Source organism: Sprattus sprattus (genome assembly GCF_963457725.1).
Source record: "Sprattus sprattus genome assembly, chromosome: 3".
Taxonomy (NCBI): domain Eukaryota; kingdom Metazoa; phylum Chordata; class Actinopteri; order Clupeiformes; family Clupeidae; genus Sprattus; species Sprattus sprattus.
Window position 1 is genome coordinate 42,341,110 of NC_137922.1, and position 17,560 is coordinate 42,358,669.

The 17,560-nt window shown below is 42.2% G+C and overlaps 1 protein-coding gene across 1 annotated transcript; it reads right to left on the bottom strand.

The window, feature by feature from the left end:
• Positions 1-254: 254 nt before the first annotated feature.
• On the bottom strand, positions 255-4,428 carry tob1b (transducer of ERBB2, 1b). Its single transcript, XM_080834784.1, has 2 exons — positions 4,215-4,428; positions 255-2,553 (listed from the first exon to the last, which is right to left on the bottom strand). The coding sequence occupies exon 2, from the start codon at positions 2,363-2,365 to the stop codon at positions 1,316-1,318; it is 1,050 nt and encodes a 349-aa protein (XP_080690910.1). The 5' UTR covers positions 2,366-2,553; positions 4,215-4,428; the 3' UTR covers positions 255-1,315.
• Positions 4,429-17,560: the final 13,132 nt, after the last annotated feature.

Consider the following 17,560-nt stretch of genomic DNA (forward strand, 5'->3'; position numbering starts at 1 on the left):
CCAAGGTGAGTAGTTCAAAACAAAATGTGAGTAATACTGATTGAGAAGTCTACTCAACACCTTAGATCGAACACATTCAAACAAGACACTCCACATGAAGACAAGACCATTCAGCTCAACCAGCTATAACATCAGATTTCTCACAGTAGAGTTGTTAAGGGATGCTTAGCCTGGTTCTCGTTTCTATAATTTACGTTTCCGACCCATTATGATACATAGAATTTGAGTAACTCAAAAAAGACATTAGAGGGATATGCTTTGACGGAAGTTTATTTTATTGAAAAAGGCCAGGGTGCAAATATGAAATTAAAAAAAATAAAGACAAGCATATATTTTAAGCATTTTAATACAAACTTAACAATATAAACTATTTCAGTCCCTCTTGACATGTAAGACACTGACTCAAAATACTTTTGTTATACTGTATTTTTATCAAGTATTGCACAATGTAGGTACAAAATTAATTAATTTATATTTATATATAAATACCAGCTCATATTTATATATAAACATAAAAGTCCTTTAAACTCTTAACAGAAAATACAACTCTTATGTTTCAAAAAAGCAAATATTCCTATCCTTTAATTCCAACACTAAGGAATATTCTGTACACAATCTTTAGAATATCTGATCTAAAAGATGATTTTCTTGAACAATTTTCATTAAAAAACAAATAACAACATAAAGCTGCAGCAGCCATCACAGATCACTGGAGTAGTAAAAAGATATAAATGCAATACCATGTCGTAGAAACAATATATACTCTGATATTTTACAAACTTTGTACTCAATTAAATTATACAATTAGAAAACAGACCAGGTAACCCCATAATATTTATTAGTGCCAATTTTTTTTCAGTTTTTTTCTTACAAATAAGGTCAAGTCTTACCATCTTCAAAACATTGTAAGATCTTGAACTTCCTATTTTTTTTTTCTTTGTTTTAGAGTTATTTTCTTTAAACGTAGTACAAAAATTATTTTGTGCTTGGTTGGCAAAAAAAAGAGAAAAGGAAAACAATAACAATGATGCGTGTCGATGCGTAAGTAACCAAGCTTGCACCCGTTTGCACAAGCTTTTTGTAAGGACTAACTCAAGGGGGCGGAGAAGATAAACACCCTTGGGCACATGCTCTTCCCAGTGACTAACAGGACCTTGTGGTTGATGTCCATAGTTCTCTTCTTTTTTAATATATCTTTATATATATAGAATTTGATTTCTCCCATAAGTTCATTTCTAATGTGCGTCATTCTGTATATTTGTTTCTTTTCCTTCACTCTTTTGCCAACATTCATTCATAAATACACCTTCATTTATTAGTTAGCCATGACTGGCTGGAATTGCTGGTTAGAATACTGCATGTTGCTCAAACTGAAGTTTAGGCCATCCATGAGGGACTTGTCGTTGAGGCTCCCGTAGGCTGCGAACATATCGAAGGCATTATTGTACTGGAGAGGGCTGAGATTGAGGGGGTTGTCACCTCCAAACGCTCCTCCTGCACTGCCCGGGCCCTGAAGGTTGGGGAACACAAACTCCTTAGCATTAGGGGACAGTGCAGAGGCTTTCTGCTGCTGTTGCTGTTGCTGCTGCTGCTGCTGGGTGCCCAGCCCCAGACTGTAGAGTGAGTGCATGGAGGTGGACATGGCTTTCTGCTTCAGCAGGTTGTTCACATTCAGGCCCAGGTTGGTGGGGGAGGTGCGGGCCACCTTACCGCCATTACCGTTGCTGTTGCCATTGCTAGCGCCACCACCACGCCCACTGTTCTTCATCTTGGTGGAGCCGAACTTGGTGGCGGCGAAAGTGGCTGTGGTGAAGGTGAGCGGTATGGTGGAGCGCGGCAAAAAGGAGGGGCTGACCGCAGCCGAGGACTGGCCGAAGGGTGGCGAGGGCGAGCTGGACTCAGACGAGCCGCCGCCGACACTACCGCCCACCGGGTCGCTGATGGGCATGAAGACCTGAGCCTCAGGGTTAAAGCTGTTCTTGATTTCCCTGTCCAGCTCGGAACCGTTCTCAGTGTTGTCATCCACATAGAGGACCTTGACGGGGCCCTTCTCGCCGATCTGGTAGGACACCTCGAACGGGTCGATCCAAACGCTCAGGTCCTGCGGCAGGTTATTCCGCACGTCGTCAATGTCCAACCCACTCTCTTTGGCCGCCTGCTCCACCACAGGGTCTACCTTCTCCCCGATGTGGATGCACCTGAATCCTGAGCCTTTGTATGGCTTGTCTGGGTACCAGTGTCCCTCATACTTCTTCTTCAGCTGCCTCTCGAGTTCCTCGCCAAAGATATTCACGCGGCGCCGGGGCAGTTTGTTGTACAGGTAGGATATGATAAAGTTGAGGGCTACTTGGATTTCAAGCTGCATAACTGCTTCACGGTTGCGTATGGGTGCGCGGTTCTTCCTAGTAGAGTTGTTCTGGCAGAGTGTGAAAGCTCCAAGGCAGCGGGTGGCAAGTTAGGGCTGAGCAGAGAAACTTTGAGTGGGGCGGGGAGGAGTGACAAGTGCTGGTGACCGTGAAAATGTCTGTCCCACAGGGGTAAGTCTTCTTGATCCTTAAATGGAGGAAAGGAGAAGCAAGATATTCAAAATTATGTAAAGGTCCAAATGCATGGCTTGGCTTTTTTTTGCACTAAGGATAACAGCCTTAAGACATCCCAGCAGACAAAAACACCAGCTGGTACAATGTGCATTAAAGTAAGGCTAGTACATTAAAAGAGTAAGTGGAAGGTTACATGGGTTTGTAAAACCAATAGGATAGGCTAAAAATAAGGATGTATCTGACCTAAACGTAGGAGGCATGCATAGGCTACATGAGACGCTAAGTGAAACGGTATTGTACAGTATTCCCATGTCGCCGTCCCTTCGACGTGACACAATAAACGAAAATGTTAATGCTCTTGCCAAAATAAACACTAGTCTAAGTCTTTATGTCCTTAGAAGAAACATATTGTGTAGAACTGTTGCAGGAATGAGACGCTGCCGTCTAACGTTACCATGCTATGGTTAACGAAACTACATTCTGTTTGGTTTTTAAACTGTATGACAACAGAAGATTAAAACGGTTGCATAATCTGCATTCAACACTCGTCACAAACTTCTCCACGGAAAACGCCTCGATGGAAATGTAGAGCATTTAAACACACTGCGACACACAATATATATTGCGCAATAGATTATCTCCTTTCCCTTCTAGGCTGCGACCAATAGTCGGCGTTCTACGTTGGCCAGGACGCAATTAGCCAACCTATCTGTAATTAGTTTATGACGAAATGACTCAGCTTAGGTTTGCGAGATGACCTGAAGATGACTTCAAGCCATACACATAGACGCCAGACTAGTCCAGACACGAAGCCTCCTTGCCTTCATGTACACTCTCGTGTTAAATACAAATAATCGAAGCCCCCATGATACAATTTGCAAGATAACCGGATCACTCTGACTATTTTGATAGGTGCAAGCATCTCATATGGGGAGTACTTATGGCAAAGGACTCCGTCGCATACGCATTTTCCTCCACTTGTTATGCTTCACATACAGATCACTCCTGCCTAACAACACTAGCCACATCATCTAGCTAGTTGTCTTACGTTAACTCTTACTAACTGGCCCAAAGCTAGCTGACTGCAAACCTGGCAAGCTCACGTAAGATGAATACAAATTGGCTCTGCTCCTCAGCAGTGCTATCCAAGAGCGTCTAGCAAAAACCAAGACTACCTCACGAACTGTAGAGTAAAGGAATCAACAGTTTCTTGATTTTAATGTTTACAGACACATTTTGGTATGGTTCTGTGGATTAAGACTCGATTAGTTCTTGAAATATGTTGACGTATTAGCTCCGTCAGCTAACGCTAACGCTGTCAGCTGACTAGATTGCACATTTGAGTTGTTGAGCCAAGTGGATGAAAAGACAGCAGCAGGTCTGTTTTAAATCTACACTGGTCAACACAGGGTAATAATAGCTTGCTTGCTAATTCTGACGTTAGCTGACATAGGAGGCAGTTGGATTAGAAGAGGCTGTCAAACCTGGCTTGCCAGCTGCATAGAAAATACACATTAGGCTATGCCATCGCTGTTCTCATATAGATAGCAAGCTATAAAGACACCATGATATCAGCCAAAGGGTTCTTGAGGCGTTGACTTGACAAACATGACACTTTACACATAACAGTGCACTTACAATCTGATTCGATATGTAATTGATGTCAATACTTACATTCAAGAAGGTGTCTCGGGAATTCTGGAAACACCTCGAAGATGTACTGACTACCGTCAATTATAGATTAACTAAATAATTCTTTCACTTCGAAAAAAAAAAGTTCGACTATGTGTTTTGTTCCAGTAAGGTCAAATGCGTATTGGCGACTTGTTTCGAACTATTAAGGGATTTTTGTCTCTGCAGGCCACTTTACTCCCGTCTGCCTGGGAGTTTTTACAACTCTGTCCTTTCTTGTGGGGCTTGACTTCAATATATAGCAGTCCTCCGCCACGGACACAGCGGAGGCGGTGATACGGTTTTCGGAGGTCAACAAACCAGAGACTCACATGATTGGACTATTTTCTCTGTCGTCACAAGTTTCATACTAGAACTCGGATCATTATTGGCTGTTTCTAAAAGCCAATCAACAATAGATCTGAACAGAGGTCTTCTATGCAGTTAGTACCAGCGAAATTCCATGTGTTCATGAATTTTCTAATGTTTCGAATAACATTTTATTATGTTAGTCCTCACATAAATTGGAAGCTTCCATTTTTCATGTGATTGATGGGAAGCCATACCGTAAGCTCGTACAGATGCAACACACTCATAAGACAATATTTGCAATAGCTCCAAGTATTTTAACAGTTGCCTTGTTATGTTAAAATGGAAGGTTATACATGGAGCACAACACAAAAGACTGTCAGTACACATACTGTCAGTAGCCTACAAAACGATTACTGTGACAATTAAATAGTACAGAAAAAGTACTTTGGCGGAGTAACACTAGTCATTTGGAATAGTGGAGGTACTTTGCCCGTGTGTTCTTTACAGTGATAAAACAGGCTGTGCCCATTGGTGGAGGCTTTCCGATGACATCTTGATAGGTAGCCTCACTGTGACTCAGTGGTAGCAGTGTTTGTACACGCCCCCCTCTTGGTTGTTAAAAGGAATAATACATCGAACATATTAATAACTTTCTTACGTGGCTGAATAGATGTTACGTTGGAATATTAGATTGCATTTGCTCCGAACATTGCATTGTCACTTCAAAACGTTTATGCTAAATTTAGGCTTATGTGTAGCCTACACGGACTACAGTACACATGTTTGAAACACTAGAGCCAATAGAAAGGTGAAAGGTAGTTATAACCCATGGTAAACAAACCATGATTCACTACGTTGCACATTTGAATACTACTGTTTCACCTGCAATATTCCACTGCATAGTAGTCACAGTCTCTCATTCGATCTATTTAAAATGGTGGCAGAGAAGTTGCTTAAAGATTTCTATCCATTGGTCCTCAGGGTTCTGTTTTTGAACCAAGTCATACAGACACAGAAAAGCACTTTTTGAAATTAAAAGCCACACAGAAACAAGCATCAGTGGGATATGTGTCATTGAACATGGCTTGAGAGACAAACCTGAGTCTGAGGCTTTTGACATCAAGCATTGTTAATCAACCCGGATCTTGTTTGTACAATAGACCGTGTGATAATCCAGTGGCCTTTGAGGTGGGGGACATTTGAAGAGACAATGCCACAAATGCCCATATCTGAGAGGGGAGGGTGTCTATTTCAGGGACAAGTTTGATGGTCAGACCTGTTTGACAAACAGGCAATCAAAACATGGCATTAGAATCAGGCTTTGTCTGATCTATTCAACAAGACTATTCTGTTTTTCAGGTTCTTCAATCTCAAAATACATGAATGGAATACAGGACAAAAGCACATGAGTGACTGACCCTTAACACGTATTTCTTCCCAAAACACGATCACATTTGACTTTTAGAACGTCCTTTGCGGTGCGTGGCAGGAATACAACAATGTCATAGAGAGTGAACTCCTGGATGTTGTCATGTATGTTCCAGGCTAAGCCAGTTTTGCTGATGCACCAGGAACACTGAGAGTGCAGCTAAGTGTTGGTGGCGTGCCAAGTCATGATCACTCTCCCCGGGTCATTATGGCAGCCAGCTCAGGGGCTGGAGTGACTCTTGTTGGAGGATTTGTTCTGTTGTTTGATGTTGGGGCACACACCACACGTCAAAGGCAGCTCGGGGAGGAATTCTGTCCAGTAAGCCATGGGGTGCGTTATAGCTTATGATACTCTGGTGCATTTAGAATGGCTATACATGTGATGTGAATTTAGGTGCACATGGACTATTTATTTTTTAGTTGCTGACCTTATCAGTGAGAAGTCGCAGGGTTTTAAAATATTTGAAAAGGCTTATACCATCCTCTCACACCGGTCACCCAGCCAAGCCTGGGTTTAAGCCATTTTAGATGGCATTTAAATACTGTGGGATGATGGGTTTTGACAGGCCACTGAGGCCGTTAACATTACATTCCAGATTGCTCTTCAGTGAAGCCTGCAGAGTTTGAGTGAAGAGAACATACAAGGTTCCTACATGCTTTCCTGCCACAGTAGACTATACAGAGACTTCCTTTCGGGTAGGGAATGATTGTCAGCCCATGGCTACATCACTCATGAGCGCCATTACACTGTAATAAGACGTTATTGTGTAATGACTCGTAAGCTTCTGCACATGCTACTTACTCATTAGGCCCTGTGAGCATTACAAACAAGAAGTATGATGACTCTTAAAGTAATGTGGGCAGGCGATTATAACCATTAAGTGCAGTGTATAATGTGCTTTTCTCAAAACATACTAAAAAGCATGAAGGCATTGTCCTGTAAGTATCATGCCATTTTCCTATAATGCTTCCTATCTATAATATGCAGGCTTAACCATGAACGGGTATCCATGCAACTCCGAGATTGATTGCCTTTTAACTTCATGGCCATTTTAAGCTACTTATTAGTGCAAATAGAGCACAAAAGCATTTCGCACATGGATTCTATCAATAAGTTACGCTGACTGACCTCCTCCGCTCCGCTTCCTCCTCATTTATGAAGCTAGACGCGAGACAGGAAGATTAGACTAATGGAAAATTCAGTTAATTAGCATTTATTCTCAAAACCTCATACAAAAACACTAATCATGATAGCGTTCAACCTGTTTTGAATGTAAACCCAAATATTCTTTTCTCATTTCTCATTTTGGCTTATCACTCAGACTGAATGGAAATATTGGATCACCTTATTGCCGTTTTTAGTTTTGGCCTTGATTTTCTTCAGGATTTTCAGTACCTTTCATGGTGGCTATGTCCCTTCATTAAGTTTGCACTTCATTGTAAGCCATCGCAATGTCTTTGCCTAAAAAATCACGGAAACAAAGCTAAACCCAAATATGGTAAAGCACATAATTCTCCTTTGAGAGTGATGCAGGCCACATCTCTGGAGGTAAATAAATCAAATGTAATCTAGTGACACTGTAAATCACAGAGGTTACGTTTCACAGGGGAGAATCTGGCCAGAGTGCAAAAAGTCCCATCATTACCACAGGAGCAGGCTTTTCTGTGGATTGCATCCAGTGCAGATGTTTACTAATGATGAGGATTAAAGGGGGTTTGGGGCCCACACACACTCACACATACACTCTCACACACTTATGCCTGCCAACAGCACGGAATGGCATTGATGCAGCCCCCACTCTCAGTCCTTGCAAGCATCTACACACACACATGCCTCTAATCTTAATGCCTACCCATGCTTCGGATATTTTGTAAAATAGAGATGGAAGGAAGTATATGGTTTTTGTGGGAGAATGTCCTTATGTCTGTGTATGTGTAGGATTTATGGCCACAGGATATTAATACTGGTTTGGCGGTCTGTATTGTAGGCATGCATTTCATTTGTGTTCCTCTGCTTCTGATACTTGCTATCAGAACGTGGTCCAAGTCAGTTAATAGTATTCCAACAGTACCTCAGAAAACGAACTAAATGAATTGGAACTCATTAAACTTTGGTGGCCAAATTACCTCTCTCTCTTTGTCACTCTCTCGTGATTTGTGTGTGTGTGTGTGTGTGTGTGTGTTTGTGTGGGAGAATAAAAAAGAGAGGATGGTAATACTGTCTGTTAATAACTCCCTGATGTCTGATGTGCAGTGCTTGTGATTGACACCACCAGTCTCCTTTGTGTAATATATTCAGTTCATTTTCCTCATCCAAATAGCTGTAAAGGATTAGGTTTTCCTGATAATATGTCCATCCATAGAGGGGTATAGTGACTAATGCACAGTAGCACTGCTGAGTGCTGGAGAGAAGAGTAGAGGGCAAAAATGAGTGAGTGAGTGAGTCAGTCAGGCAGTGAGTGAGAGAGAGAGAGAGAGAGGAGAGAGAGGAGAGAGAGAGAGAGAGATGGAGAGAGGAGAGAGAGAGATGGAGAAAGGCGAGAGGACTGTATGTTCTTGAGGCACGTGATGTAACATCTTCATATGACCCCACATATGAGTACGCAATAAGACCCCATGTCTGGATGAGAAGTGTATTCTGTGTCGAGTGTATCCAGGAAGGATCTGTTATTCATTAAAGCCCACAAGGTAGTTAAGTGTTGAATTTCATATGCAGTGTCATGTGTGCACGCTTGATTCATGGGCCATGAATCATCTAATGGATTATATTAATACTAAACAGAATTCGTCAGTGGCTTCGCAGTGGATGTTCTCAATGCAACAGTAAATAAAACATCACACAAGTAATCTTCTGAAGAAACATTTCTCAAGCTTTCAGTGCTCAAAACAGTCCTGTGTGAGTGACTACACGAAAATCAGCATCATTGCAGGCCTTTTGCTAGATTTTGAAAAAATGTATCGAACCACAGCTAAAGTTGAAGATAATACATTATGTCTACATGCACTTCTTGAATGTCACTGGTATCTCTATTATTATTGACCTTTTCTGTGGCACTGATCACTGGCTGCCTTCACTACGATGTACTTTGCACAGTTGGTAAAATGTGAATGCTTCCCCTACATTTGTCACAGTGTGATATTGTGCTGATCATTGTACATTAATGTGCTGGTGCTTACTATACTGTCAACAGTAGAGCACAGCACAGTATGCAGAAACAGGCCACAATATGGCAAGGTCTGAACATACTCACTCACCAGCCAAAGACAGACACGCACACAAATCATGGTGCCATGAACTAGATCGACTTCTTAATATGCAAGCACGTCTTAGTGCGATCATCCTTAATTAAAAGTGCCATAACAGTTACAAATATATTACCTGAAAGCTTGACTGTAACCTGACATTAATGCTCTCATTTCCATATGATTTCCATTGACGGATATTAGGAGTACATTAAACAGTAGAATTATTTAATTGACAAGTAAAAAGAAAATATTTGTTTTATTGTTGAATGTCAATTTTCTGTCAAAATACTGTAACTGTAAAAGCTGTAACTATGTGGAGAATCTTGCAATGTCCTTTAAATTGTAGGTTCTGTTATCAATCAAGAAAAGACATTCAATTTAGGCAGATTCTTTGACATATCAGTCATTTTCTAATGTCAAAGCTTGTGCTCATTTTTGCATATTCACACCACGCAGTAGGGTGGGCATAATTATAAAATGAGAAAAGCAAGATTCCTGTTTTTAATATACATTCATGAGAAGTGATGAATAGCTGTCTGAGTCCTGCACATTTCTTTGGATTTTCCTAGGGAGTATTGACAAACGGAAATATACAGTCATCCTGTTGTTGACCGCGGGGAGGTGGGCTCTTTGAGTTACTGTTGACAGGCGAAGGAGACCCCATCTTTGAAAGCAATGTTGTCTGTATATTGCTGGATTTCAGTGCATCTTGACAAGGCAGTGTCCCAGATTACGTTATCTTTTAGCTGAAGATGGTTGTTTTGATTGTTAATTATACCATAGATGTAAAGGACATCTGCATGTTCATGGACATAAGGGTGCCATCTGTTTACGGGGGAAAAACATAAATAGTTCAAGACATGATACAAACATATAATTCTTAATTCTTCTCTAATTCAATGTGTCCTTTTTTTTGTTTGAGAATGGTGTCGGCTTTTTGTTTGTTCAGTTTTATAGATCTATTGGTTATTGACCACAAACTACATCTTGCACATTTAAGGCCTCATCATGTGACATTTGTGTAACAGAAAATAAATAAATAAAAACGGTGTGGTCAAAGCACAAGCTAGATGAAAAAAGAAACACTAAAAGAAAAAGAAAGCTGACTGAGGAGAGACAGACAGAGATGAGATGCACTGTTGGGATGAATGCCACTCTCTCAAACACTTTAAAAACTCAAGCTGTGAGGAAAGTGCTGGTCAAGGTCCCTGGTGCCAGCAGGAAGAACAATGTGTGGGTCTGAAGTGACCTGGATTTCATGTTTGCTTAATTCCAGACACTTGCCGGGTCTATTTTTGCTATCAAATTGAAAATGATGTTTCAGATGCTCCAGCTCGTTATCTTTATCTTATATATCATGTACATGTCAACACAAACAAAGCATACATTTAGCAAGCAGTCTCGCCCTTGCTTCTCAGCACTGATTTCAGTGTATCCATGGCAACTATTCTTGCACATCACCTCTGTTGTGCATAGTGATGGGTATAGCACATTGAAAGCCTACACAGCTCTCACCTGGAGTCTAATTAACCATAAGAGTCCCAAACACTCTAATGAGCATGATTCACCAATTTGTTTGTTTTTATGAAAAAATAAAGTAAATAAATAAACAAAATAAATAAAGGCACATAATGAGGTATACTGAGGAGTGAGTTCTTTGGAGGAGGGCATTCTTCGAGACTTAATCACTGTTATTATTCTCAGCTGGCTCTGCTTATCAAAAAAACCTGATCAATACCAGCAGGCTTGCGAGCCCCTGCCGCATCCGAAAAGGGAGTCCATTATGTTCGGCGAACGGAGTGGAACAGTGAGGTCTTTTGTGATCGCACAGCACACTTTTTTCCCCACCACCACCAATTCACCAGGGCGTAACGAGATGAGCTGGAGCTGAATTTCGCTGACGGGTGTGCTGGGAAGGGATGGGGGTGGGGGGGGGGGGCTTAGATTGCAGGAGAAAGGCGATAGGCTGCACAAGTGTGTGGAAAGCATAAAAAAAGAGAACTGGGTGACCTGTACTGATAGTAATAGATTGTAAATGTTGTACCTGCAAGTTAATGTTTGTGTTTTTTTTCTTCTCCAGGAAGTTTGTCTTAGCTCCTGGAAAGAGTGGTGGGAAGGCGATTAGGGGGTTTGACTTTGCCGTGACTAAATCCAGAAGGCATCATTAAACGAACCCTTGGCTGCTTACTTTGAAGTGTTGCTTGTCTACATGTGCTGTTTCATTTCACGGAAAACAATGAATAAACCACTTGGTGTTCTCGACTCTGTGCTCGCCCGCCAAACTCGCACCAATTCCACGTAATTGGTCACAGGCAAGCTGTGAAGGCGTTCAGGGTAAGAGCTAGCTGAATTGTTTTTTGAGTTGACGTGTAAGTTCAGCACATTTGCTGTGGCTTACAAGGCGCTATCGGACATCATCCACTGTGAATGCAGTGAGCCAGAGGTCAAGTAAGGACCTGCTTGTTAAGCCATGTCAATCCTGCAAGGCTGCCCCTGTTGAGAAATATGACCTACCCATTGGCCAGAAAATACTCAGAAATTCTGCACGCCCCCGTCACCCCTCTCAGTCTCCATGTTGGTGATGTAACCAAAATTACAAACATAACAAAGTGACATCTGGTCAAAATGGTCAGTGTGTGGCCAACGCAGTTTTCATACCACCATCGGAAAGCCTACCCTTTGTCCACAGAGCAGACAAATGCTGCTATCAATAACAACAACAACCACAATAACAGCAAGTATTGTTAAAAGCTCTTGATAATGTTGCTACTGGTCTGTGTTGACCTCTGCCGAGGTTCAATATTACACAAGCTGTTGGCGATGTCAGGGATTAGCGAACCTAGCGCACTTTATGCTGCCAACCGTGGAGTGACAAAAGGCTCCTGTGCTTCAGTGAGAATAACCTGAATGACCTTGAATCGAAGGTCAAAAAACATGCTTTGTCCTTGTGATGAAAACGCATGAACGCCTGAACAACGTTTTGAGCTATTTTGTCAAAAGTCCTTTTTTAAAAAAACTGCTGTTATGGTATTCTTTGGAACTCTGCTATGTCTGATTACGTCTGTGTCTGTGTCTGAGAGGCACTCCCGTCAGGTTATGTGAGTTTGGGCCACCCTGACCTGTCTATGGAGAGGGCAAACTGCCCTGCAGTGTTGGCCAGATTCTCACAGGGTGATGGGGGGCGAGGGGAGGTGCACATCTGGCTTGGCTAACCAGTCCTCTGGGAATTTGGTTAATCATCACCCCACCTATCTCCACCACTTAACACTGTTTATAATAATAATAATAATAATAATAATAAAAAAATCAAATTTATTTCTAACGCACTCTAAATTCAGAAGAATCTCAGAGTGCCAGTTAATATCAGTCAAGTGATATAATTTCTAAACGTGGGGACTAGAATTCTAATTAACAAAAATAACTTTCCGGAGCACACTGACACCGTTGGCTCGCAAGTCGACTGGAGTTGCGATGACTCACCTGCCTAGTCTTGGTGTAAACTCTGCAGAAACAGTGGTGTCCTTTTTGTTTTGTTTACACTATTTACAGCATCAAATCTCGCCGAAAAACCCTCCCTACGCCTCCCATTCTCCTCCCCACTGTCTAACTCCCCCACTCTTTTTCTTAGCTCCTCACTTGCAATGATGGGTTGTTAGTGGTAAGGGTGTTGTTTTTGTCTCCCGCCTATTTGAGCACACACCAAGGAGAAGACACACAGCTTGTCTGTCACCTTGGAGCTTCCTACTTCGTTCTTACAGTCAACAGTTTTTAAAAACAGCATTCTCATATCTTAATTTAAATGTTTACACCCTGTCTGGGCGCAGAGCTCTCCAGTACAAATGGCAGGTTAGTGATGGCAGAAAAAGCGCCACAGCGTGCTTGAGAGAGATAATTTTAGTTTTTCCCCTGATTTGATGTTTTTTTTTTCATTGTCAACACATTCAATTAAAACCCCTAATCACTACAGCGAGCTGACTGCTCTTTACCTGTTCTCGGGGGCCTAAGTGACCTCCAGAAGCGGTGGGTTCCTTCCTGAGCTCTTGGTTTTGTTACCATGATTAAACTTTTATGGGCCCTCAGCTTTTTTTCCCACCTTTCTTTCCATTTCTTTCCAATCTGTTTCACTGATAAGAGTCCATTTTAACAGGCGCTCTATGTGCCTCAGGTAATCGTGGCCGTTTACATACGATACGCTCAGCACACAAGATATTTGTTCAGGCGTGTGCCTCTCAGAGACAGGAGCTCCACCCTTAGAATACTCAACCGCACCCCCACGAACCCACCCCCGCCCCAGCCTTTGTTTGCAAACACAAGTGGGAGCTCATGTGGCTGTGAGAGCCCCCAGAACCAGGTTATCGGGTCGGCATCGCTAAAACAGAGGCCGTCCTGAGAATGTGACACGGAGGTGGTGACTGCTTGCACATGGGTGCTAAAAGCAATTCATCAACCTGTTTTCTTTTGGCCTCCCTCGCACTCTCTCTCTCTCTGTTTTTTTTCACAGACTGAAACCGTACGTCAAAGAAAGCACTTTAAAGTCCACCTCCCTCCTCCCTCCCTCCTCCTTATTATTGTCCACCCTTTTTTTCCATCACAGCCTTTCCTGCTCACAGGGATCCAGCTCTGAGGCTGGGGGGACATACACAGCATCTGCAAGGGAACAGAGCAGCCCTATGCCTCCCATCAAACAGCAACACAGCACCGGCTCCTGCCAACCACCATCACCACCTGGGCTTGGAAGCACAGTCTGATCAGTAAAAGGGGTTATTTATTTTGGGCAACATTGAGCTGCAGGAAATGTTCTTCCTTTCTTCCTTCTTAGGTAGCTAGGAAGATAGATAGATAGATAGATAGATAGATACTGTCGTATTTTTATCTTCTTTATTACTGTACTGTTGAATAATGTGTATGGCTGGTACTGGAACATGGACATCTCAACAAATAGAGATAGCTCTTTATAACTTATGAAGAGGCTGCCAGAGGTAGAAAAGGCCCCTTTTCAGAGACATCCTATGGCAGACAGGCCTTTTCTTATAAACCCAAGTGAGCAGATAGCATTTCTGAGAAATCATGAGGCAGACAGGCCTGTTATTATAACCCCAATTGCAAAGACACCTTTTATGATAAATCACGTGGCAAACATGCCTCCTCTGCATAGACTACCTGGATGCTTCAGGGACAAAGGGGGGTCAGGGCAAGGTGACAGACGCCTCTGCAAAAGCCACAAGGCAGACAATGTGAAGAACTGTGTCTGAAAGCCCCGAGATACCTGGTATCACAGGAAGCTGTACACCATGTATCTCAAGGTGGTTAATTCTGTTGACAGAGACAAAGCAAACTGGTTGATAGGCAACATTGTTAAGATAGTTGGACCGATTGTTCTCCATCTCGGTGCGGTCAGGTCCAATGACGCAAGTAAGGTACCTGTTGTTTTCCATCTCTAGGTGCGGTCGAGTCCAATAACGCAAATAAGACGCAAATGAAACCAGAGCAAAGGGTGATTTGATCAATATAAAAGTGGGCACGGGGACTTGTTGGTTAGGTTTTCTACTGGATCGCTCTTGTAATATGCTTAGAGTCTTTGAGATGCTCCATGGACCAGCTCAGCAGTAGTTATCTCCTCTGAATTAAACTGTTCAGTATATTCATACCTATTTGCCTTGAGAAGTTTCTTGAGAACTCTTAGAATAAGACACGACAATACATACATACATACATACATACATACATACATACATACATACATATATACTACATACATACACAACACACACACACACACACACACACACACACACACACACACACACACACACACGCACACGCACACGCACACGCACACACACACACACACACACACACACACACACACACACACACACACACACACACACACATACATACACACATAGATGGATAGATAGATTAACTTGCACTTACAGTAGTTACATTTCTGCACTTTTTATTCATTTCTAAAGTAATATTTATTGTTACACTAGGTCTCTATTGCTCGTAGCTTGATTTTTTTCTCCATTGTACGTCGCTTTGAATAAAAACGTCTGCTAAATGACTTAATAACATATGTAAGGTAGAATATAACTATAAGGCAAGAAATTGCTATGAACATGCAAATTAAATGTAAAATGTGCTTTGCATTTCTTGCTACGTATGGGATGTCATTGTAGATGGCTGTTGAAGTGGGAAGGAATAACCTCCTGTATCTGTCCTTATTGCAGTCGACTGAACTGAAGACACTCTGTTGTCTGACCCGTAGGTTGCGCAAGGGATGTATAGTGTTGTTCATTATGTTAAGCAGATTGTGCAACATCCATCTCTTAACAACCATCTCTCGGGGCTCCAGAGCAGTCCCCAGCACAGAGCCAGCCTTCTTCATCAACTTGTTTAATCTCCTAGAGTTGCTGGCTGTGATGCTGCTGCCCCAACAGATGGCTGCAAAGGAAGTTGCACTTACCACATGAGACGGGTAGAAGATAAGCAACATCTTGCTGCCCACATTGAATAACCTAAGCTTCCTCATGAAGTTGAGTCTTCTCTGTCCCTTCCTGTAGACATCCTCAGTTTTGTATTTCCAGTCCAATCTGTTTCAAAGAGTCGAGAGTGGCTCTGTAGTAAATGAACTACTCAGAATAGACAATTGTCAGCAGACCAACCAACCACAGTTCTATTCTTAACTCTGTGTTTGCCCCCCCCACACACACACACACAAACCCACACACACACACACACGAGATGTTTGGCAAATACTGCATAGAGGATGTTGCATGCATTAGGAAGTGTGAATTATGTAGAGGATGATCCCTGTTAGAACACTGGTTGTAATCTCATGAGCTCAAGAATGCCCTTCTTGTGTTCACTTCATGTTCACTGTGCCCTTTCTGGTTGCATAAGATCATTAACAGCCCATTAATCAAATGATTTGACAGCAACTAGCGACGTACGATAACAAAGCAATCTCCCTGAATCAATTACTCGAAAGCCATCGCCATCCAAGGAGAAAACAACTGCATAGGGTTATGACTAGCTTATCAGCATGATGAGTGATTCACCGTGAACTCGGGTGTGAGACACGTTGGTAGTCCTGATTGGAAAAATAATACCACCGGCAATCTGTGAGGAGGGGGTTTAATATCACCGTGGCTACCATGCGCCGCTCTGAAGTGGGGATGGCATGCGGGTAACGTGGTCATGTCAGTTCTTGTGTTCTTTGTGCCAAATGTTGCCACGTTAGCACAAACCACATCACCACTGTATTAAAACCACAGCGGTCACATCCCAGCACAACGCAAGTGTAGAGGCTTAAAAAGCCAAGCCTTTCGCACCAATACTCCCTGCAACAACAGCAGGGGATTCCACTTCTTTATCTCTGGGGTTAAAACAAGTAGGCCGAAGTAAGATGTGGGTGCAGCAGCCAATTTGCAATCCAGCTGCTTAAATAGGCTTATCTTCTGATTTGTGTTAGCTGACATGATTGTTATTGTGTGCAAAAACAGACCACATTCATCAGAATGCCTCAGGGTTATAAACTCAGGCAGATGGGACTCCCTTTTGAGCTGGGCTCTGCTCAAAGTTTGTTCTTTTAATAAGAGAGCTTTATTTCATCGTCACCCTTGTCTGCAAAGTGAAACAACGATATTGTGAATGTTAATGGTTCATTGTTTGTATAAGTATGGCATGAAATACATTATTTTACAGGTTTACAGTCAAATGGTTTACTGCTCTGAATACAGAAAATCGCAACATAAGAAACATTAGCTGTGTTGCTAAAATGCTACACAGACACCAATGGCTTAAATTTAATTTAAGGTATCGCTTAAGGTTAGCACAGGTTGACAAGACAGGTCTTTATACAACCGCACACTAGACTGGAGACGTACACATTTTGAGCATGTCATAACCTAAGCCAGAACATAGTACCTGATATTATCATTATTACCCTATTCAAAAGCCAGCCATTTGCATTTCGTTTTCATTGTGGGGAAATGAGCCAACGAGGGGTAATGAAGTTCATACTCCATCTATCATTAAAGGCTAACGGCCCTCTAAAAAGAAGCGGGTGGATTATAACTCTGATATTACTTTGAAAAGCTGTTTGCTTAGACTCCTGTTTGGGAGGGTCAGCGTTGGGTCAGTTTCTGAGGGAAAGCATTAGAGATGGAAAGGGAGGAAGGAGACAAAATCCTCTTTTAAAAATCAGATTTTAAACTTGAGAGTAATCTCCACTGAAATGGCTCTTCCTGCAACACCCTCCTCCCCTCCCCCCTCAACAGATATTCCCCACAAGCCCAATCCATTAAGATCTGACTGCAAGTGCTAAAAAAACAAGTGGTAGAAGCCTGGGCAATTGG